At 30.0% G+C, this 24,988-nt stretch overlaps 2 protein-coding genes across 2 annotated transcripts in view; both read left to right on the plus strand.

Annotated features, from left to right (window-relative positions):
• The window catches only part of LOC117171271 (vitamin K-dependent protein C-like), a 14,938-nt gene extending 14,010 nt beyond the window's left edge, over positions 1–928 (plus strand). The window contains 1 exon segment of the mRNA XM_033358406.1: positions 725–928. Coding sequence (XP_033214297.1) covers positions 725–864 — 140 coding nt within the window. The 3' untranslated portion in view covers positions 865–928.
• LOC117170968 (transmembrane protease serine 9-like) overlaps positions 1–23,441 on the plus strand; it is a 46,577-nt gene extending 23,136 nt beyond the window's left edge. The window contains exons 11-17 of the mRNA XM_033358010.1: positions 15,197–15,352; positions 15,449–15,497; positions 17,174–17,342; positions 19,534–19,742; positions 22,829–23,022; positions 23,097–23,154; positions 23,279–23,441. Of these exons, the coding sequence (XP_033213901.1) occupies positions 15,197–15,352; positions 15,449–15,497; positions 17,174–17,342; positions 19,534–19,742; positions 22,829–23,022; positions 23,097–23,154; positions 23,279–23,403 (960 nt within the window). The 3' untranslated portion in view covers positions 23,404–23,441. The remainder of the gene's footprint in view (positions 1–15,196; positions 15,353–15,448; positions 15,498–17,173; positions 17,343–19,533; positions 19,743–22,828; positions 23,023–23,096; positions 23,155–23,278) is intronic.
• The last annotated feature ends 1,547 nt before the right edge of the window (positions 23,442–24,988 follow it).

Below are 24,988 nucleotides of genomic sequence, written 5' to 3' on the forward strand. Positions count from 1 at the left end.
TTTTTCCTAGGAAAGTTTTTTTTTAAATAAGTTTTAATTTTTTAAGTATGCTTTTTAAATTTTGTGCGGGAAGATGAGGAATTCTGATTGGACCAGCGCCGGTCGAGACTAATCATCAGTCTGATTAGCCAGTGGATGGGGAAATTAATACAGCCGATAGTGCTTGGAGTAAACATAACCTATTTTCACATTTATTATTAAAAACGTGTTTAAAAAGTAAGAAGAAGGGCCCAAAAAAGTGTTCAAAATTTTTTTAATTTCACTAATACTCGGATTTCTAAAGTGTAGCAGGGTGAATGTACCAAAAGTCGACATGTGGATGGTTACAAATGATTTCGTCAGCTCTCAGCTGGATACTGATTAGTCAATGTAGCTACTGCATGCATTTTTATGATTGGTCGAGGGGTTTGCAGGATGTCACATTTCAGGGTTACAGAGTTGTTTGAAAAAGCGTTTTCGACTCTTATAAAAACTAAAAAAATTTCTCAGAAGTGAAGTTTTCAAAAACTGTGTTGAACACACTAAAATTTTTAGAATTCTACGCAGTACTTAATACATTTATTGCGCATCTAAAATTCATGCAACAACCTCATTTCTATATGGAAACTTTATCCTATAAAAATTATTTAAGTAATTTAAACATTGGCTTTTAACCGTCTAATAAAATCATTAAGCAAAATTCATTTAATTCTATACTTTTTATCTTTAATAGAATTTTTTCTACATGTTTTTTTTAACACAGGTATCTTGTCTGATGTGAATGACTGCACTGGCGGACCGAGTGCTGCAATTTACACAAGAGTAGGCCCGCATCTTGACTGGATTTTGCAACATACAAAAGACGCATGCTATTGCACGAAATAAAATTATAAATAAATATCTATATGTGTTTCATGTTCATTTTTTCACTAAAGTATTTAAAAACCAACTCATTATTTATTGAACTGTATTTTTTAAAATAAATTAGTGTTCCGCGTTTAATAGATTAAACTTTTAGTCAATAAATCGAATTTAACACGTAGAAAAGTACTTCTGGTTAAAATTTACATTGTTTTCAACTTCTATTTTTATTTAAACTCACTTCACATAGTTTACTTTTTTAGGTTATTACAAAAGATATAATAAAATAATAGACTATACCTATTTAATTTAAAATGCTTTAAATTCCTGACATTTCCAGCAAAAATATTTCACTTTGAACAAAATAGACGAATTTTTAAACTAAACAGTTTAATTTTCAAACAAAAAGACGAATATTGAACAACTCAGATTAATTTTCTAGACGAAAAAGTCTAATTTTCAACTAAATACATGAATTATCAAACAAATAAGACTAAAAAAATGATTTTTTTACAAAATAATTAAATTTTCACATTAGAAAAAATTTTTGACCAATAATGGAATGGTTGCATTTTCTACCAACAAAAATTAATTTTCAACAAAAAATGCAATAGTTGATATTTCTACGAATAAAATTATTTAAAATTATAAGCAGTTGAATTGAGTCATATATTTTTAAGAAAATAATTGAATTCGTTTATAAATAGCATAGTTATATAGGTAAAACAAAAACATATTATTTTTCAAGCAAAAAGTTATTTCCACTCAAACTTCACCTTCTTTGGCTAAAATGTATGTTTCTTTTAAAAAATTAATTTGTTTAAGTTGACAATTACCTTTTTGTGTTAAATTCAACTGTTCCGTACAAAAATTAACAGTTTCGACTCAAAACTTCAACAACTTGGGTAATGATTGATGTATTTTCTTTAAAATTCGTCTTTTTTGGTAGAAAATAATTTTTTTTTAATGCTACTGTTTAGTGTCAAATTAATTTTGTTGATCTGGGCCATTTACAAAATACGTTAACATTTTTCAGGGACTTGTACCCCCCCCCCCCCCCCCCCCCCCCCCCCCCCCCCCCCCCTCCCCCTGTGTGACACTCTTTCCATTGGTCTTAACATGGAGAATGATAATTCGACAGTCCCTAACGCCCCCCTAAACGGCGTATTTTTCTTTTTTGGACGTGTCCACTATTAAATTTTTCATTAGTAATTCATATTTTAATGTTTAATATTCAACTTTTTCGTTAAAAGTTTAATTATTTTCTTAAAAGTTCATTTTGCTGCTTGAAGATTCACAATTTTAGTTAAAAATGTTTTTACTTTTGGTTAAAAATTATATTTTTAATTGAAAAATTAACTATTCTTTTATAAAATTGAACTGATTATGTTGAAATTAACTTTTTGTTAAAAATTCATATCCTCGGCTTGAAAATTCAAATGTTTCGTAAAAAATGCACAATTTGGTAGAAAAATTCGGTTTTAAAATTAAAAATTGATTCTCTTCAACTGAAATTGAACTTCTAATCAGTGATGAAATAAAATGTTGAACTTTTCAGTTGAAAATTTATATAATTTATTAAAAACTCGTATTTTTGGCAGCAAATAAGTCTTCTTGGTTGAAAAATCCACTAATTGTTTGAAAAATTATGTATTTTATTGAAAATTCGTCTTTTGTGATTGAAATTAATCTTCTTGGTTGAGAGATCAACTATGTATGTCAAAAATTATGCATTTTGTAGAGATTTCATCTTTTTCCTACAAAAATGAATCTTTTGTATACAAAGTTGATCTTCTTAGTTAAAAATGTAAATAATCAATAGTCAATAGTGTAGTAAGTCCGAGGCGTGGATACTACATAATTAAAATAAATATACTATTGTTCAGAAAGAAATATCATCAAATATTTACACACATAACCGAATTTAACTTTTTTTAATACTTTCTATTGTTCCATTTTCTATTTTTTTTTAATTCAAAATTTTTTTTTCTTTTTTAACGTAGAAATGTCTTTAATTTTTCCAGTCAGTACATTTTTTATGTAATACATTTTATGACAAAAATATTTGTTAATTATCTATTTTAATTATGGGTCTTTTTCACATTCTTGATTTTCAAGACTGGCATCATAAACTAGGTCAACGGAAATAGCCTGATAAATTTGCAAGATACTAAAAATATTATTTGCTCTTTTTACGTGTTCTGAACGTCAGTTAAAGTGACGACGATTCTGATAATCTTCGTTACTCAAATTCCGTAGTACTTTTTTAATACTTGCACGAGTAAAAGCACGATGCTCGCTTTAATTATATTAATAAATATCTCTGTCTCTCTTGGATTAAGTCGGTTCGACAAGGCAAATCTGAAAAGCGTTTACAGGCAAACTGACGTTTCCTATGGGAGCTCTGCTTACAAATATTGTGGTAAGAAAAGTATTAATTATTACACCATTAAGCTATTTCCCTTTCGGGGTAGGCGTGACTAACTCGGTAGGGGAAAGGAGTAGTGTGTGGAAGGGATAGAGATTTTTCAGATTGATCCAGAATTCTCGTGCTACTTAAGTAAATAACACGTTCGTTCCGCAACACTGCTCCGACCCAGGTTGCTGATCAATCTCTCTAGCAATCACCCCAAGCGAAGAACCTCACAATGTCGTTATGTAAGGTTCACCCCTTGGGTCCATTAGTAGCCAAGGTCTTTGTTTCAGGCGTCATTCACTTCACTGACACTCTTTTTATTAACTATTTGCCGCCATACTTTCCTGTCCTGGCATACTTCTCTAGCTTCTTTTATGTCCATGCATTTTTTCATGCAGGCTCTCGTGTTTCTGTGACTTCTTATGTCTCTTCTAAGTAGGGTCTCATTCACACATTCTAACCATTCTTTCCGCGGTCTACCTCTGGGCACGCTGCCATGCACTTTACCTTGATACATTTGTTTCGTTAGTCGTTCATTTGGCATTCTCTCAACATGTCCGAACCATCTTAACCGATTTCTTTCCCATCTGTCTACTAGCGTCTCTTCTGCACCACATTCTTTTAGACTTATCTCGTTACTTACTTCGTCCATCAGGGTCTTCCCGCATATTATGCGCATGAATCTCATGTCAATTGCGTTAATTTTACTCTTATCTTTTTCTTGATAAGTCCATGTCTCGCTACTGTATAGTACTGTCGGTACAAATATGAAATTATGTATTTCTATTTTAGCTTTATTTGATATATTTTTACTTCTGATAAGGGGACCTGCTCTACCAATAACCTTCTTACCTTCATTTATTCGTCTATCTAATTCCTCATCTATCTTTCCGTCCCTAATAAATAAGCTACCAAGGTATACGAACTTATCAACTTGTTCAATTCTCTCATCATTTAATAAAATATTGCACAATGTTTTCTCACTCTTTCCTTCGAACACCATAGTTTTTGTTTACTTGCGTTAATTTTGAGGCCCATGCTCTTCATGCTTGCATCTAGTTTATTCAACATTCTTTGTAAGTCTTCGATAGACTCTGTCATAACAACCTTATTATCTGCGAACGCTAACCCACGTACCCTTACTGTTTGAAGATCCACACCCTCTTCGTCGAAGAGAGCCATTCTTAAACACTTGTCCATAAATAATATAAATAACCATGAAGACATAACACATCCTTGTCTAACTCCTTGAATAATATCGAAACAGTCACTCAGTTTCCCATTCACTCTTACACTCGCTTTGCTACCTGTATATATTGTTTGTATGGCTTGTAGGATCCATCCATTGACTCCATACTCTTTCAGGACTTCCCAAAGTTTACTCCTATCTACCTTGTCAAAAGCTTTCTCTAGGCCAACAATTGCACAGAAAACTTTTTTTCCTACTCTCAAACTTTTTTCTGTTATTTGCCTTAAGCTAAATATTTGATCTGTACATGACCTTCCTGGCATAAGCACACTTTGAACTTCCCAAATCTTTGCTTCTGTTATTTTCATTACCCTACGAATAAGTATTTTTCAATATATTTTACTTACGGTGCTTAATAAGCTAAGCCCTCTGTAATTATTATACTCGCTTTTATCTCCCTTTCTTTTGTATATTGGTACGATAATCGCTTTTTTTTCCCATCGTCTGGGACGACTCCCATCTCGAAGCATAAATTTATCAATTCGCACAGTCTATGTGGTATGCACGCGCCACCGTATTTAAGCATTTCAGCGTTAATACCGTCTACCCCGGCAGCCTTACCGTTTTTCAAGTTCTTAATTATATCCCTAACCTCAGTGACACAGATTTTCTCAATTGAGTTTTCCATCGCATCGTGTTCAACATCGCAGTTGTGGTGTCCTATAGCTTCATCTCCGAATTGTGTCCTAAAGTAGTCTCTGAAAGCCTCTAGTATTCCGTCTGCATTATATACAATTTCCCCCCTACTATTTCTCATGTTGACAATTTCTGTACCTTTGTTTCCTTTCATTTTTTTATAAAGCAGTTTCCTGCTTCCTTCAAAGTCGTTTTGTATTTTTATCTCTTCTTCTGTTCTAATTGTATCTTTACTTTCTTTAAATAATCGTTTAAGTATTCTATTTACGCGTCTATAATCATTTCTACGTCTACTTATTTCCTCATTGCTAAGACCTACGATGTTCAAAGTTCTCTTGTACGCTTCTCTCTTTGCTTTTTGGGCAGCCTGAATTTCATCATTCCACCACGCATCACCCGACATTCTTCCTACAACTGCGGTACCACACACTTCGATCGTACATCTAACAAGGATATCCCGTAACATTGTCCAGGCACCCTCTATATCTTTGTTTTTTATACGGTCCTCCCATGTTGCCCTATCTATGCTTTCAATTATCTTATTTTGGAAATCTATTCGCACATCCGGTTTCTGTAGGTTCTCAATTTTGATTCGCGTTTGTTTTGCTTTCTGGGTTCTCTTTTTTCTCCATCCCCGACCTAAATTAATTTTTGCGATCAGAAAGTAATGATCAGTATTGCATTCGGGACCCCTCATGACTCTTGTATCTTTGACTAACTCCCTTAGTCTTTCATCCGCAACAACAAAGTCAATTATACTGCGGCTATTTCCTTTAGACCAGGTGTACATTTGGATCATTTTATGCCTAAACCAAGTATTTTTAATAAACAGACCCCTTTCTAAGCATATACCAACTAATTTATCTCCGTTATAGTTTGTTCTTGGATCCCCAAAATTACCTAACACTCTTTCTGTATCCTGATTTTGGATGCCCACCCAACCGTTCATGTCTCCTAGTAGAATTATTCTTTCCCCACGTTCGCAAATATTTATTGTGTCATTTAAAGTGTCCCAGAAGGCGTCTTTTACTTCTCTAGGATCACTATCAACCGGCGCCATTCAAATAATATATTTTTCTTTAGAATTATTCAGTATGTACTTATTTGTATCACAGATCACAGCACAATAGGCGGTCAAGACAGGGTAAACTAAATGAATTATATTTTCAGCTAAAAAAATGAATTTTCAACAAGAGTCGAATCCAAAGAATCAAGTTAATTTTCAATCTATCGAAGGCATTTTTAACCGGGAAGGTGAAATTTCTATGAAGAGAAGTATTTTCAAGCGTTTTTTTAAACTGAATCAAATCATTTATGAAATTTCGAAAAATCTTTCAAAATGAAAAAATGACATTTAAGGCTGCCAGATTTTTTTTTAAATTCTTTGAAATTTTCTTTAAAAATAAATTTTTCAAAGTAAAAAAAAACATGTGTAATTTTCCCAGGAATATAATGGACATTTTTTGTTCTCTTAAAACCTTCCAAAATTATCAAAAAGCTTCGAAATTTATTTTCGAAATCTTCAAAGCATTTAAGACAACTTCTACATAATCAGACAAATTCTTTAAAATATTTAACATTCTTTTTTTTTACAAGTTTGAAAATTTTTGAAATATTCTTTTTAAATTAATTTTTTACAATAAAAAATAATTGACAATTTGTTTCACTTGAATTTCCGGCTAATTCCCGTTGAGAGGACACCCTTTATAATTCTTACGTATTTTCACTCAAAGAAATTCATGAATAATTAAAATATCGTGTTTTTAAAAAGAAAAGGAAAAAAGTTTATGCGGTTTTCAAGAATAAGAAAGAAAGGGGAACTTAAAAAAAGGGGGAAACGCAGAAGGGGGGGAAATACAGTGATCCCTGTTATATATAATATACTTTTCCATTCTTATTAACAATATATTACTGGATTAGAATGTGGAAGAAAAAATCTTTTTCCGGTACTTGATATTCGATTAGTTGGTGGACACGAAGTGGAGGCGAACGAGTTTCCTTGGATGGCTTATATCGTAGGAAACCTTACGAATTTAATTTGTGGCGGTTCTCTGATTAATGATAGATATGTATTGACTGCTGCTCATTGTCGATATTCGGTGTAGGTTTAAATATTTTATTTTTATTCAAAAAGAAGACAATAAAATTCACAGTATTATACTATAAATATTATTTTAATGCAAATATATGGTGCAGATATGTTATATTGTTTGTAAGTAAAGAGTACTTTTATATAGTTACAGAAGAAACGAGATGAAAGTTGCGATTGGTGACAGTAATATATGCCAACCAAATTTGCGAACTGTGATATTTTCAATTGAAAAATTGATTTCGCATCCAAATTTTAATAAGAAAACGCACTATGGTGACATTATGCTTGCTAAATTAACTATGAGTCACCTTCAACCAAAACATACGACCAATATGCCTACCAAAAAGACTTAAGGTTTAAATGTAGGAAATTGAATCAATAGTATATTGTGCACCAAGGCAGCGAAGTAGTCTTTTTACGGCTGAGCGCGTGTTTGCCAAAACGAGGCGTAGCTGAGGCAAAGCAGAGGTGTAGCCGATATTTTGAAACCTAAAGATTGGCCGAAAAAAGACTATATCGCTACCTCGGTACACACGATATTTTATATAATCAGAGTGTGGTTTCCGAATTTTCTCATGAAATTACATCTTTAGTTTGAGGTTAGTTTAAACGAACAAGTACCGCAATAAAGTACCCAACAACGACAATTACCTATTTTGCTGCTACTCAACACGCCCAGAAAGGAAAGAAAACATACTCGTGTTACATAAACGTTTTTATTTAATAAACTATATTTTATGAATTTTTCTTATAGAAATATGGGCCAAAACTGATTTGGAATTGGAGGGCAAAGTAGCAACGGTATTGGGTTGGGGCTTAGCTGATCCACCAAAAAAAAATTTGTGCTTTCTTCGGTCTGTCAACTTGACAATATACGGACCTAAAGATTGCCCTTCGAAAAATGAGCATATTTTTTTGTGCTGGAAGCTTTAATAGAACTCGCGATGCGTGTGCGGTATTGGTTTTATGTTGTTTGGATTTATAGAAAATGACTGATTTTAAAGTTTGTCTATGACTTTAAAATATTAATTCTTAGAAGCTTCGTTAATTTTATTTATTCCGTTTTAAGAATTTTGTCTCGATTCAATGTGTGTAAAACAACAGAAAAAAGTAAGAGTGTCTAGTTTCCTCCTTAAAATTTCTTTAAATTCAAGTCAGTAAAAAGACCTCGGACTAAAAGTACAGATAATAGCTTTTAGTGAAAATGCCGAATTCTAATTTTTTTAAAATAATTTTGAACCTGCACGACAATAATTTGAAAGAAAATCCTCGGAAAAATATACAGTTTTCTCAATCAATGTGAAAACTATCGCCTTGCAGCGAAAGGGTCCAAATTAATTTTAAGGGTTGGTTTATCCTCCTTAAAAGATTCAAGCAAGGAACTAAAAATTTCCAAAAAACTAGAACCACTGAAAACTTTTGGATTAAACTACTGATGTGGGGAATGCGTTCAAAAATAAGTGCAAACCTAAGCCAGAAAAAGTGTTTGAATTTATTTTAAGGGTTGTTTTGACGTACCTTAGAGATTCATGTAAAAAAGCGAAATTCCATAACAATTAAAGCCACAGGAGATTTTTTAAATAAGCTATTGGAGAAATGACTTGAAATAAGGGCGGGAAGCTTCCTCTACCAGAAAAAGGGTTTGGATTTATTTTAAAGGATGTTATATCATCGCTTACAGATTTAAATAAGAAAATCGAGATTTTCTAACTATCTCCTAGAAAAAAAGTTGCTAAACTGGTTCTAAGGGTTACTTCAACATCTCTTAAACGTTCTAACAAAAAAAACATTGTTTTTTAAACCAAAATTACGGGATATTTTTTAATTGATCTGTCAATATTTTTGTATAACTAGAACCACAGTAGAATTTTTGATTAGTCTATTGGGGTCAGAAATGAATGCAAAATAAGTTCACGAAACATCTTCTAGTAAAGAAAAGTCATTTAATTAATTTTAAGGGTAGTTTTTACATCCCATTAGCATTCAAGGAACAAACAAATTTTAAAATTCAAAACCACGCGAGTTTTTTTAATTAAGGTTTTAATCTCTTAAGGGTAGCAAATCAATTTAAAATAAATCCAAAAAGCACCCCCTACAAAGAAAAGTGTTTTAATTTATTTTAAGGGTTGTTTTATTATCCCTTAAAGATTTAATCATGGAAATTAACATTTACAAAAAAACTGTAGCATAGAATATTTTTTGATCAAACTAATGAGGTTGAAAATCTCTTGAAATGAGTACAAGAAGCATTCTCTTTCATAAAAAGTGTTTGTATTTAATTTAAGGGTTGTTTCAACATCCCTTAAAGTGAATTCAAACAATTTTCCTAATAGAGTCCACTTTCTGCATTCATTCTAAAGTGATTTCTGACACTAATAGTTTAATCAAAGTCTCCCATGGGTTAGCTTGTTAGGAAATGTTCGTTAAGTTATACTTGAATCTTTAAGAGATTTTAAAATAACCCTTAAAATAAATTCAAATGTTTTTCCTGGAATGTAGCACTTCCTGTAATTATTTTTAAGTGATCACGATGCTAATAAAATAATTTAAAAATCTCTCGTGAATTTTTATGTTACGAACTGTCTATTTTTTACTTGAATCTTTAAGGGGTGTTAAAACTACCCTCCGAACCAATTCAGACTTTCTCTAGTAGAATATGCTTACTGCATTTATTTTGAAATTATTTCTTATGACATTTTTTATATCCACAATTTTTTATCCAAAAATCTTATGTAGTTTGAATTTTTTATAAATTTTTATTTCCTTGCTTGAATGTTTAGAGAACATTAAAAAAACCTTAAAATAAATTCAGCGATCTTCGCTGCTGAATAATGTTCTCTACATTTATTCCAAAGTATTTTCGAAGCCTGATAGTAAAATACAAAAATCTATTGTAGTTTTAGTTTATTGGAAATTTCAATTTTTTTGGTTAAATCTCAAAGGGATAGTAAAACAACCTTTTAAATAAATTCAAATACTTTTTCCGCCAGATGACCTGCACTTATTAATATTGAAGAGATTTGTTATTTGTCATAAATGAGTCTTAAATTCAAACGAATACACCAAACTCTCGCTTTCAGTCCAGCGTCGGAGATTGTTTTTAAATAGCATTGGACTGAATTCGGGGGGCTCAAAACGTATACAGTCAGGGCCACCTGAACCGTTTCCAATTGGAATGCATACCATTGCGCAATATGCTTGACTCAGTAGTCACCGCTCTCGCCGGGTGACTGAAAGCGAGAGTTTGCTCTACTACATTAAATTTAAACTAATTTTAAGCTGTAGCATTTTTAAACATTCTGTTTGACTGTGCAGGGCGACAGTGGAGGTCCTCTTCAAATAGTGAATAAAAATAGACGACACGAACTGATTGGTCAGTATCATAATAAAAAATATCCTTTTATTTGATATATAAACCAATACTTTTTAAATTAATATTTTTGAAAAAAGGAATAGTTTCTGGAGGATTAGGCTGTGGCGATACACTTCCAGGATTTTACACCGATATTCCGTATATGATGCCCTGGATTATGCAAATAAATACGAAAGACTCAATGTACTGCTGGCGATAGTACAAAATATAAATACATAATTTACAGTGTGACGCAAAAACTTCACTTTCAAAATTCCCCGATCTTTTCCTGGCCGATTTTTTATTCTCCCTAACCATTAATATATATTCGAAGACCAACAGTTTAATCTTATAATATTTTCAGCATAAAATATTTTATAAACGGAATAAAACCATTTCAGATTAAATCATTAAAAATTTGTTAATGGATTTATTTATCTCAACAATAACAAATTATTTTTCTACTATAAAAGGTAAATGTCGGATTCAAAAAGACAAACTTTCAACAAGAATTTGAATCTTCTACTCAAAAAAATTACTTTTTACCAAAACCATTAAATTTGCAACAAAATAATTGAGTTTTTAACGAAATTTTTAGAACTTCAACCTACAAAGATAAATTTTTAATTTAAAATGACGAATCTTCTGTTCAAATAGATGAATGATCAACAAAACAATTGAATTTTCGATCGAAAAAGATTATTTTAAGTAAGTAATTAAATTTTCAACACAATAATAGAATTTTCACGCTGAAAAGATGAATTTTTTAGAAAAGAGCTGACTTTTAAACCCGAATAGTTGAATTAAAAAAAAAGTTAAATTTTTTACCAAGTAGTTGAATTTTCAATCTGCGAAGATAAATTCTCAACAAAAAAATCTAAAAGTTAATATTGAAACCAAAAAAAATTAAATTTCTGCACAAAAAGATGAATTTTTAAACATACAAGACAAATTTTCATTCAGGAAAAATAATTTTCAACGAAAAAAATTTTTTGAACACAATTAATGAAGTTTCAAATAAATAGCTGAATTTTCAAATAAAAAAAGATAAATTTTCAACCAAAGAGATGAATTTTCAACTAAAATGGTGAATCTTTCAACCAAAAAGGCGAATTTTTACAAATAAAGATTTATCAGTAAATAAAGAAAAAAAATCATTCAAATTTTCGAACTTTTAAGCCAAAAGACAAATTTTCCCTGTAAACAGGTGAATTGTCAACTGGCAAATGTGAATTTTAAACGAAAAAGTTCATTTTCAACCAAACAGAACATTATTAATGAAAAAGTGGAAATTTCAAACCAAAAATGTTACTTTTCTACCAAATAAGACGAATTTTGAACCAAAAAAGATTATATCTCACCCAAAAACGGCAAATTTACATTTTCAGTTAAAAAATCGAATTGAAAAAAAATGTTGATAAAAGAGTTGAAAATTTAGCCAAAGTGATGAATTTTGAACTGAGATGATTATTTTATAATTTGAACAGTTCAATTTTCAGTTAAAAAATTAACTTTCAGCCTAAAAGCTTTTAATTTTCAAATAAAATTAAAAATTTGAAATAAACCTGTGAATGTTTCAACCCAAGAGACCTATTTTCAACAAATGAAGATTTTTCAGTCAAAAAGAAAAAAAGTTCATCGAGGTTGTTGAACTTTCAAGCCAAAAGACGAACTTTCAGTAAAACAGTTGAATTGTCAATCGAAAAATATGAACTTTTAACAACGAAGTTCACTTTCAACCAAACAGTTTTGCATTTTTATTATTTTTTTTAATAAAAATTTCAAACAAAAACAAATAATTTTCTACCAAAAAATATCCATTTTCTGTAAAACAGTTGCCTTTTTAATCAAAAAAGAGGAAGTTTCAAACCAAGGACATTTTTTCTACCTAAAGACGAATTTTAAACTGAAAAAGATCAGTTCTCATCAAAAAATGGAATATTTACATTTTCAGTTTAACAGTTAATTAAAAAAAAAACGAATTTTCGATAAAATAGTTCAATATTTAACTAATGAAATTAATTTTGAATTAAATGATAAATTTTTAGGTGGAAAAGTTTAATTTTCTGTTAAAAAAATTAATTTTCAGCCTAAAAGCTTCTCATGTTCGCCCCAAAAAATGACTTTTCAACAAATAAAGATTTTTCAACCAACAAAGAAAAGAAAAGCTTATCCAGTTTGTTGAGCTTTCACATCAAAAGGCGCATTTTCAGTAACATAGATTAATTGTCAAAAGGAAAATATGAATTTTAACCAAAAATGTTCCATTTAAACCAACGAGTTGTATTTTTAATCAAAAAAATTTTTAAAACAAAAGAAAATTCCTTTTCTACCAAAAAGGACAAATTTTCTATAAAACAGTTGCATTTTCAATCAGAAAAGAGGAAATTTTAAACTAAGAAAATTAATTTTCTACGAAAAAGATGAATTTTAAACTGAAAAAGATCAGTTCTCATCCATAAATGGAAAATTAAAATTTTTAGTAAACTTTTTAACAAAGTAGCATTTTTATCTAAAAAAGATTGAACTTTTACTCTAATAGATGAAGTTTTAAACAAAAAAGACGATTTTTTAAAAAGATATTAGAATTTTCAACGAAGAAAATTAATTTTCTACTAAAAAATAAAAATTGCAAACAAAGAAACATAAAATTTCAAACAAACAGTTAAATTTTCAACTAAAAAAAAGATAAATTTTCAACAAATAAAGAAACAAATAAAAAGTTTATCCAGATTCTTGAACTTTGAAGCTGAAGACAAATTTTCGGTAAAACAGTTGAATTTTCAACATGAAAATAGAACAGAAAAAAAAAAATAATAAAATAATAATAAAATTTGTAACTAAAAATGAAATCGCTAGGACGAAGAAACTGAAAATAATGCCGTTGTGAAGTACAATGAACGTATTCACTGTGGGTGTATTTATTTTTGTCCGCTTTAAGAGCATTTTGCTTCCTTATAGGTATCAAATTTTACTTCCTCATAGAGGGAGGGTTTTATCTAACAAAATTTAAAAAAATAGTTTCAATATTTTTCAAGCTTATGCACAAAATGAATAAGCTTTTAATCGACGATAGTTTTATATTTCAAAATGAAAAAAAAAAGTTTTCGTCATATAAGCAATGTAACCTTTTTTACACTTTCTAAGTCGCTATTGATTAATCAATAAAGGTCACCAAAAGTTCGTCAATAGGTCTATTCACGCGTCTCGAAGACGCGAACAATTACACTGGAACCGCGCCTTACCGGAACCCGATATACCAGATGAGGTGTTACAAGGGGGCGACAGAGAGGCGCCTACAACGTCAGCGGATTTGCGCAGTTTACGGTTCGGCACTATAAGAAGCCAGAAGCAAGAATGAGAAGAAGAACGGTACGGAGAATTTTGATTTACCGTGAAGGCCATTCAGAGCAATGCCAAAACTCCAGGTAAGTTATGGTTCTACTGTACATCAAATACAATACTCTTCTATTCCCAATTTAAAAAAAGTCCTCTTGAATACACGCTAAATAATTTTATTACCAAATTTAAAAATGATATTGTAAGGTTATCATAGGCTATGAAACGTTCTTCAATTGGGCACTCGATGCATCTCGAAGACGTGAACAGATATATCATATACATTACTGTTGTATTTCCAATATTAAGACAGTTTTTCTTACATGAACAAAATAAACAATATATTTTTTAAATTTATATAGTGGTATTGCTAGATGTTAAGAAGTCATGGAAGGTTCGTCAATAGTTCATTCGACGTGTCTCGAGGACGCGAACATACGTGCCAGATACAGTACTGCAGCATTCCCAATATGAACAAAGTTTTTCCCGAATAGGGCGATTTCTTTGAAACTTCATAAATCGGTACTGGTGAGACGTAAAAGGTTCAACAATGGGTCGATCGATACGTCTCAAAGACGCGAACAAATACATTTTAAAAGAATTGTATTTCCGAAATCGCGGGGTCGAATTATATCGAAATATGTCAAAAAAGTAGATTTGAAAATTTAGTTCATTGCAAAACTCCCTCTATGAGGAAGCAAAAGAAATACAGTGGAACTCTGATGGGGCCGGTGGTGGTGAGGGAAAAGCCCGATTTATTTCCGCTCCGCTTTTGTTTGGTCACGCCTGAGCGACCTCCATACAACCCGCGCAGCTCCATTTACTCCTACTTGTGGCGTGCGGTCAATTCTCGGAAAAACTATATCAGGGGGCCCTATATCAGAGATTCACTGTATAAATGTAAATAAATTATTTAACAGAATAATATCAGCGTGGCAAAACTTAATTTTCAAAAATTCCCTAATTTTCTTTTCATTATTAATATTCAAATACCAGAATATTGATATTGTAACATTGTTAACAAGGAATCTTTTATAAACGGAATAAAACAATTTGAAAATTAAATTTTGAAGATTCAAATTTATTTATTTATTTCCTCAAAAAATATTTGAATTGCCTCTTATAGAAATTCACTAACTTATCCCAGTGTTTTGCTGGCCCTGTTAAATAAATCAATAAATAAATCATAATAGGATAAATGGGTCTGAGATCTTTTTGATGTAACATTGAATATTTTATGCTTTACTCGTATCACAAACCACTCAATGTCAGGTGGTCTGGCATATAGATGAGAGATTTGTTCAGATCGAACTTAGTAACTCTTTCTTCGGGGTAACAAAGGCAGTTTCCTCGCTCATTGCTCCTCAGAAATATAATATGGACTTAAAGTCGACAATACTCGCGATTGGGATGCTTCTAATCATATACGTTCGTTGAGAGTAATTAAGAGTATAAAACTTCAGTAGCCAATTTAATCGGGCGGTTATAACCCACTGAACAATAAATTTAATTCTTTTTTTTTAGGAGGTACAATCTTTGCGACATTTGGGACCGAAGATTAATCCTAACTGTGGTATTGAATTTTTCTTGACATTAATATAAACTATTTTTGTGCGTGAAGTGAATATTTAATTTAAATCATCACATTAAAAAATAATTGTTTTACAATTTACAGTATACAATAAGTGATTCATTTTATAAGGTAAAAAAAATATAATTTTTACATCTGAACGAGCACCCCAGCCTAAGTTGTACCTTTTTAGTGAACAAATTTTTAACAAAACAAAAAAATTGCAAATCGGTTGTCCTTTTTTCATTTAATGAAAAGCTTTTACCTCTTTTTAAAGAGAATAATTTTATCTTAATTGATTGACATTTTTCTATACAAATCTGACACATTTTGTGCCAATTACAAAGTACAATAATTAAATTTAAAAAAGTTTCTTACGATAAAAAAATGTGAAGCAAGAACAATTATTATACTTCTTAAAAATGGGTTTTGAAATTTTAATTAAATAATTTACCATGATGGTAACATAAACAGGAGTAATTTTGTATATATCAAAGATTAATTCAAGCTTTTCTAATGCATTGAAAAAATAAAAACAACAATACAATCAATAAAAATGGAATGACTGTAAAATCCCGAAAAATGCAAATTCTCGACACTGTAAAATTTCCTAAATGGAAAAAAATTTCATCCAGAAATATGTTTTTTTTTGTATTATTGTAATCTTAAAATCAACCAATAATTATGGGAACTTTAAACATTATAAATAATTTTGTATTAAAATATTTCATTAATGTATTATTTATAACACATAATAGTGATACAAAAGAATTCTAATTGTTTATAATCGAGAATTTGGTAATTTTGAAATTTTCTAGTTCTGATATTTTATAGTTAGGCAATTTTCTGTCGGAAATTTTATTATTCGGGGATCTTTCAATTCGTTAATTTTATAAAATGTTGGGGAATTTTATTATTGAGAAATATCATAATTCAGGAATTTGATTATACGAGAATTTTTCAATTAGAGAATTTTATTATTCATGAATATTCCAATTCAGGAATTTTACAGTGTCGGTAATTTTATTTTTCGGGATTTTTCAGTCTTCCCAAAAAAAGAACAAACAAATCATTTACATTTTTTTTATTTGTTGACTAAAAGCGTACAGCTTAGGATAGGGTACGTGATAAGATTCAAAAATATTTTATTTGTCACCCTCTTAAAAAACAACTAAATTCGATCAACTCTTTGGCAAGTTATTTTTTTGGAATTTTTAAGGTAGTGGTCGTGCCAAAAATCAAACTATGAAAAGATAGATTTTCTATGATCTTAAGAATCAAAATATTACAATTTTGAAAAGATATTTTTCTAGGGATAAGATGGTTTAAAACGGAATTTAAAGAAAACATTTTTCAACAAAATTACTATATTTGAAGATAATTTACAGGTTTTCAAAATTGGAAACAGAAGAGCTGTATGGAATTTTTCTCCCGAAAGAATAAGCCATGATTCATCAAAATTTAATAATTGTTAAAATGATTTATTTTCATAAGTTTTAAGCTTTTTCCATAAACAACAATGTTTTTTCTTACAAAAGACATGACTGATAATATAATTTCCATTTTGAAAATCACAGAAACTTTTTCTTTCTTAGAGATCTGATTTTTGGCCCGTCAACTGCCTTAAATGATTATTTCTAAGAAATAAAATAAACTAATTTTTTGTTTTCACTTTTCAGAATGTGGGCTATCAGGTGAAGGTATTTCAAATCGGATTGTGGGGGGATTTATTAGTATGCCCCATATTTTTCCCTGGATTGCAGCAATATTTAATAAAGGAGTATTACACTGTGGAGGGACTTTAATTAACGATAGATATATTTTAACAGCAGGACACTGTGTAAAATGGTATGTTCACTTAATTTCAAACAATTATATTAGATTTTCTTTTTTTTTAAGAAGAATTAATTTATTTATAACCAATAAAATTCAACAAGGAGATTTAATGAGAAGCATTAATAATAATTTCAAACAAAAATTATTTTTGGCTGAACTTCCGATTAGGATACACCTCCAAAATCTTTCAAACTATATGTACCTATGTATTTTGATGTGCTGATTACGAATATGGTAGTGAAACTTCCCACAAATTTTATTTTAAAGGTGAAACCATGAAAAAAGCCATAAAAATCATGTTTTCTTGCATTTATCTCAGCCAATATGCAAAATTTCAAAAAATGTTTCAAACAAAAATGGTAGATTTCATCAAAATACGTATTTTGTATTGCAAGCATTTTTGTCTATGGGTGATAGTTTCCGAGGTACATTCATTGATTTTGGCTTAGTGCATGATCACGCTCTACGCCGCGGGAAGGTTGGAGTACCTTGAAGGGCATATTTTTTTATATTTTGTAATTTTGTACCACTTTCCCAGCTTGCCCTAAAAAAAAAACATATGCTAGCCACTGGTCACAGAAGAGTGATTGGTCACATCTCGAACTACTTTTCCAGCTCGCCCTTCGAAGAAACACGTGCTACTGACTGGTCACAGAAGAGTTATTGGTCACATCTCGAACCACTTTTCCAGCTCGCCCTTAAAAAATCACGTGCTAGCCACTGGCCACAGAATAGTGATTGGTCACATCGCAAAACACTTATCCAGCTCGCCGTTTTAAAAACACGTTCTAGTGGCGGGTCACAGAAGAGTGATTGGTCAGATCTCGAACCACTTTTCCAGCTCGCCTCTTAAAGAAATACGTGCTAGTCACTGGTCACAGGAAAGTGATTTGTCACATCTCGAACCACTTTTCTAGCTCGCTATTTAGAAAACACGTGCTAGTCACTAGTCACAGAAGAGTGATTGGTCAGATTTCGAACCACTTTTCCAGCTCGCCTCTTAAAGAAATACGTGCTAGTCACTGGTCACAGAAGAGTGATTGATCACATCGCGAATCACTTTTCCAGCTCGCCGTTTAAAAAAACACGTGCTAGCAACTGGTCACAGGAAAGTGATTGGTCACATCTCGAACCACTTTTCTAGCTCGCTATTTAGAAAAAACGTGCTAGTCACTGGTCACAGAAGAGTGATTGGTCAGATTTCGAACCACTTTTCCACCTCGCTTATTAAAAATACGATATCTTATATTTGTAGTGCTATCTTCACAGAGGACAGTTTTATCTAACGTCCGTCCCCGAGTGTCACTTACCCCAAATGTCATCCACCCCTCCTGCAAGCACATCGACTTTTTTATATCACTGATTTTCTCGGAAACTATCATCCGTAGAAAAAAATGTATCCAACAAAAAATGTGTATTTCGATAATATCTGTAATTTTTATTTCGAATATTTTGCGAAATTTTGGGTATTGATTGAAATAAACGCAAAGAATCGCTCTGAAACTCCCTTTTTTGGGGGTTTGACCTTGAAAATCAAATTTGCGGAAATTTTCACTATCATATTCGTGATCAGCACATCAAAATACATATTCACACGCAGTTTGAAGGATTTTGGAGGTGGACCCTAATCGGAAGTTTATCCCACAGTTTGGCCAACAAATTTTCATTTTTGTCCAATCATTTGACAATTATGTTTAAATTCTCGAAAAATGACATTTTTTAATGCAGTGTTTTCCGAACGGGCGTGGGTAATCGAATTATGGTTTTTTATTCGACGTGAAAATTTTTGTTATTTTAATTGGTCCAAAAAATATTTTTAAAAATTAAACATGAGGAAACATTTCTTAGAAATAGATAGTAATTCGCTTTAAAATATCAGCTTTCATATATAAGATTGGGTCATGCGTTTAAATACAACAGAAATGTTTCATGCGACCAGCCTGTTTACTTTTGGATTCCATCGATTTAGGATCAAGGCGTCATGCCATGTCATAAACTGTTCTTACATCGGGAGTTAAACGTAAATTCAGAATATCTACTTTTTTCGGATAACACTGAATTTTAAAGAAAAAAATCTGTAAATGTAAATTCGCAGGGAATGTTTGAATCATTGTAACAAAAAAAAATAAACAAAAAAATTTTTGAAATGGAATTAGTCAATCGTAATCTTAGGAAAATTATTTTTTGTTTTCTTTTCGAGTAGGACAAAGCACGATGGTCTGTCTGTGGGTTTGGGAATGCATGACATAAAAAATACAAAAGAAGGTTTTATATCTCCTATCGAAAAGGTAATATTACACCCGGCCTTTGAGAGTGATTATATCCATGATACAAACGACATTGCTCTTATTAAACTCAAAAATCCAGTTCCCTCTTCAGAGAATATTAGATCAGTATGTTTGCCCAAAAAAGGTATGATTATCTTATTTTTAACTTTTTAAATTGAAACCTAAGAAAAATTTGAAAATTTTCATAATTATCTCGTACAGAAATTTCCCGATCTGGTGCACATAGGGAATGAGACGCACAACTCGTACGGGGCTCGATCTGGCGAGGTTGGTCTGAAGTTAAGCCGCGACCGGTAATCGGGCAGCCAGAGCCGGACCTAATCAGGGCGTGGGTTTCATTCCGTATTAAGAGTTGCCAGATCGGGTCCCGATCAGGGCCCAGCATAGTAGAACATTATTTGCGTTATCAACTATCATCATGAACGCATTAATCGCGTACTAAGCTATAAGTACCAAGGTCAAAATAGCCATAAATAATAAAGTTATCAGAAATAGGACAGAGTCTAATATCATTTTAATTAATGCAGATTGATTTATCGGTAACTTTGCAGACATCCGAGATATCGCCAATGTTATATTTAATTTGGTTTCATAATGCCCATTATAGAAAGATCGTGTATAAAGTACATTCTAATTTTTTTAATTTTAGTTTTAAAAATTTGTGTTAACTTTAGCATTTAAAAACTTACCAGATGAAATAATTTTTGTTTATATTTTTCTGTAAATTAAATTGTTTACAAATTCCAAAAATATCAGTTTGAGTTATTTTAAAAATTCAAGGGCTTTTTAATTTAACAAAAAAGAAGTAAATAAACGTAAACGAAATTGTTTAATAATTATTGACTCTTAAAATCGAATTATTCGTCTCTAAAAATATCAATGTCGGGTGATCACATTGAGGTTTCTTTGATTTTTCTCATAAAAAGGGATTATAAATCAATTTATTTTCAAATTTAAGATAAAAATGGTGAAAATAGTAGATTTATTTAATAAAAAAATATTCAAATTTAACCACAAAGAGTTGCATTTTTAACGAAGTAGTGGAATATTCAACTCTAAAAGGATTTAAAGAATGCTTGATAGAAAAATAATATAAATTAATAAAATTAATAATAAATTTAATTAATACTAATAATAAATCAGTACAAAATAATTAAATTAATTTGTAACAAAGAGTTTTAACGTCGAAGCAAGTAGTTGAATTTTCGATAAAAAACATTACTTCTCAATGGAAAATAGAATACACAGTTAATATTTTAAGCAAGAAAAGATTTTAATTTAAAAGCAGAAACAGTTAAATTCAAGCAATAAAGACCAATTTTCAACAAATTAGTTTAATCTTCAAACAAAACACATTTATTTATAAATAAACAATTGCATTTTTAACCAAAAAAATCAATTTTAAAACAAAAGAGATGAATTTTCAAAACCTAAAAGGCAAATTTCCTAGAAAACAGTAATTAAAGTTAAAAATTTTAATTTTAATTTGAAAAATAATTTTCAACAAAATGGTTAAACTTTCTATGAAAATAATCGAATTTTTAACAAAATAGTTGAATTTTTAAGCCGACAAGGCGATTCTTCGATAAAAAAATAGAATTTTCAACCAGGGAGAATAAAATTTCTAAAAAAAAAAACGCATTTACGAGAGAGTGCATAAATTTTCAACCATATTTTTGAATTTTCAACTAAAACTATCACTTTTCAGCCAATGATGAAACAGATGAACTTTCAGTTAACAAAAGTAGGTTTCAACCACAACAACAAAATTTTCACAAACTGGTTAAATTTTCAACCAAACAGAACGATCTTCTACTAATAAAATGGATTTTTAAGAAAGTAATTCAACTTTCCACCAACCAGTTAAATTTGCAGTCAAAAAGATTAATTTTCTACTAACAGAAAAAATTACAACTAAATACATAAATTTTTTATTATATTCTTGAAATTTGAACTAAAAACTATTCATTTTACACCAATAATGGAATTAATAAATTTGCAGCTACAAAAAATTATTTTCAACAAAATAGTTCAATCTTCAACTAATAAAATGATGATTTAACTAAGTTGTTCAACATTTAACGTTCTCAACTAAAAACGATTAGTTTGCAATCGAAAATAGAATAGTTAAATTTTCAGTTAAAGAAATTAATTTTTAACAACAAAAAAACCGTTTTTCAACTAAACACTTAAATTTTCAAAGAGATGTATATCTATGAAGAAATGAATTCATATAAAAGTAGTTCAAATTTCAACTAAGCTGTTAAATTTTCCATAAAAAGATTTATTTTCTACTTTTAAAAAACCGAATTTAACGTACATGAGTTTCAAACATACTGTTAAATTTTTTTATTAAAAAAGATCACTTTTTAAGCAATAATGCAATAGTTAAATTTATAGCAAAAAAAAATTAATTTCAACAAAATAGTTAAATTTTCAGTCAAAGAGATGGATATTCGACGAATAGAATTTATTGGCAAGAAACTAGTTGAACCTCCAACCAAACAGTTGAATTTTCAAAAAGAATATTAATTTCCTCTAAAAGAAACACGAATTTACAGCAAAGTACATAGATTTGCAACCATATTGTTAAATTTCCAACTAAAAACCATCACTTTTCAACCAATAATGTATTAGTTAGATTTTCAGTTTAAAAAAACTAATTTTCAACAAAGTAGTTCAATCTTTAACCAATAAAATTAAGGATTAACAAAGCAGTTCAACTTTCACCTAAGTAGTAGAATTTCCTGCCAAAGAGATGAATTCTCAACTAAAAACAATACATTTTCCACCAATAATATAATAGCTAAATTCTCAGTTGCAAACAAATAAATTTCAACCAAAAAGGTCAATTTTTAACAAAATAGTTTAATCTTCAGCCAAGTGGTAAAATTTTTAAACAAAAAGAGATGAATTATAAACCAAAAAGATATTAGTAGACTTTTCATTTAAAAAGAATTAACTGTCAGATGCTTCACGTGTAGAATTAAATCACTAATTTGACCATTTTGAAGCAATTAAGACAATTATTATTCAAATTTATATTTTTCACTTGTGATGTCACATTTCGCGTTACCCCTGGGGGAAGTATGAAATCGTCTTTAAATGGCCCCACAATGGCCAGGCTTAAAATAAGACAAAATAGGAAACAGGCTGCGAAAAGCCTCGAATAAAATGATTTATAATAATAATAATTTTACAAATTCATAGGTTCCGATTACACGGGTAAAAACGTTAAAGTCACTGGTTGGGGCCGAGTAATACAATCAGGTCGAACATCCAAATTTTTAAGACAAGCTTCTTTAAAAGTCATGCCTTGGCCAGCCTGCAGAAATACTTCCTTTGGTGAACATCTTACTGAATCTATGATATGTGCTTATAATGCTAATACCGATGCATGTCAGGTGTGTTGCATAAAAAATATTTAATTATTAAATTTTTCATTTAAATGTCTTTTCTAAATTATAATCATTAACAGGGCGATAGTGGTGGACCTCTACTTTACGAAAGACCAAGTGGAAAATACGAAACGATTGGTAAAACCTTTTTATTTCTCAGACCTTTTTTACTTTTCTTGCAACAATTTTTCTTTGTATTTATCTTTATTTATTTAAATTGTAAATCAGACTTTTTAATGATAATCTATATTTTTCCTAACAGGAGTAGTTTCATGGGGAATGGGGTGTGCTGAAAAGGGGGTTCCTGGAGTTTATGTTAGAAACACTGATTATTTGAACTGGATCAATAGCAACACTAAAGATGCAGAATATTGTATCAATAGTTAATCAAAAAATAAACCTTAAAAGAGTATAAAAAATTATAATTTGACGACTATTTCATGATATCAAATATTTAAAAATTTTCAATTAATTTACACAAACCCGATACAAATTTATTTAAAAATTTAGAGTGGATTTATAAATTGTGATTGTAAATAAATAACAGTATTATTAATAAAGAGTATTTTATTAAGAATTATCAAAAGGGTGGGTGTAAAAATAAGATAAAAAGACGAATATGATACAAAATAAAATTCCCGGCTGTTGCTACTTCTAATTTTATTGTTAGGGCAATATCACGTTTACTGTTGATTAGATTAAACCAATTAAATTCGATTGTTAAGATGTCAAATTTTACGAGCATAACAATTACTTTTATCCACTTATAATTTTGCACGCTGATCAAAATGATCGTGACGGATTAAACATATGAACATGTCAGGCTGTAGTTACGCATTTCATAAACCAAGTCGTAATTAAATAAATAATAAAAAAAGTTTCTGAATTTTAAAAACTGAATAAATTACAAACAAATATTTAAAAGCTTAAAACTTCCGGTATTCGTGTTCTTCACAATTGTATGAAAGAAGCCATATCTTTTCAAAATCTCTTACGTAAAAAATTAAAAACTACAAAAATAATTTCAAAAATTTTTTTAAACTAAATAAAACAAAAAGAAAGTAACAAAAAATTAGAAATTTGAAAAAAAAACCATTCTTGGACAATGCTTTTTTACAGAAGCGAATTTAATAAGAATTTTTTTTTAAATGATTACCTATGCAAAAATCAATACTTACATTACCAAGCAAAAATTTGGTGAATTAAAACCATTTTAACTACATCGGGAACGTTTTCTCCATCTGACACTTTCATAGTTTATTATTTTAAATGTTTCTTTTTCTCATTAAATTCTCATTCATAATGGTATTGTCAAAATTTAGAAGTTCTCAATTTTATTATTTACAAAGCTTTTCCATTTTTAAAATAAATTATTAAGTTATTTTTTCAACTTTTTAACTTTTTTAATTAGGGCATGTTTAAATAATATGTTTATTTTATCCAATTTTAAAGAACACGAAAACCAGCTGATATTTAGTTACTTATTTTTTAACTCATTCAGTTTTTTAATTCAAGAACTTTTTATTATTTATTTAGTGTCAAAGAACATAAAGCCGGGAGTGTTTTCCAATTTTATAATTTTCACTTTTTTGTTTTCTTTTTTTAACCTTTTCAGATTTCAAAGTAAACAATTGTTTTATTTTATAAATATATTTTTTACTTGCAAATTTTTATTTTAAAGAATGCATAAAACCGGAACCGGAAAAATGGGGGTTTGCGAGTTTTTGATGTTAATTTTTTTTCTGTTTATTTTAGAGCAAATTGTTTCTAATACATAAAATTATTACAGTGACTTCTATAGTGCCGATTTTGGGGCTGATGGTGGATGGGAACTAACTCATTATAGCCCGCTCCTTTTGTTTGTTCACGCCGGAGTGCTCGCCTAAGTTTTGTTTGTTCACGCCGGAATGCTCGCCATAATAATAACATAATTGAAATAATAACATCTGCAGACCCTGGAAAATGGCTATAA

The sequence above is a fragment of the Belonocnema kinseyi genome, chromosome 4, assembly GCF_010883055.1.
Source record: "Belonocnema kinseyi isolate 2016_QV_RU_SX_M_011 chromosome 4, B_treatae_v1, whole genome shotgun sequence".
In the NCBI taxonomy this organism is placed as follows: Eukaryota; Metazoa; Arthropoda; class Insecta; order Hymenoptera; family Cynipidae; genus Belonocnema; species Belonocnema kinseyi.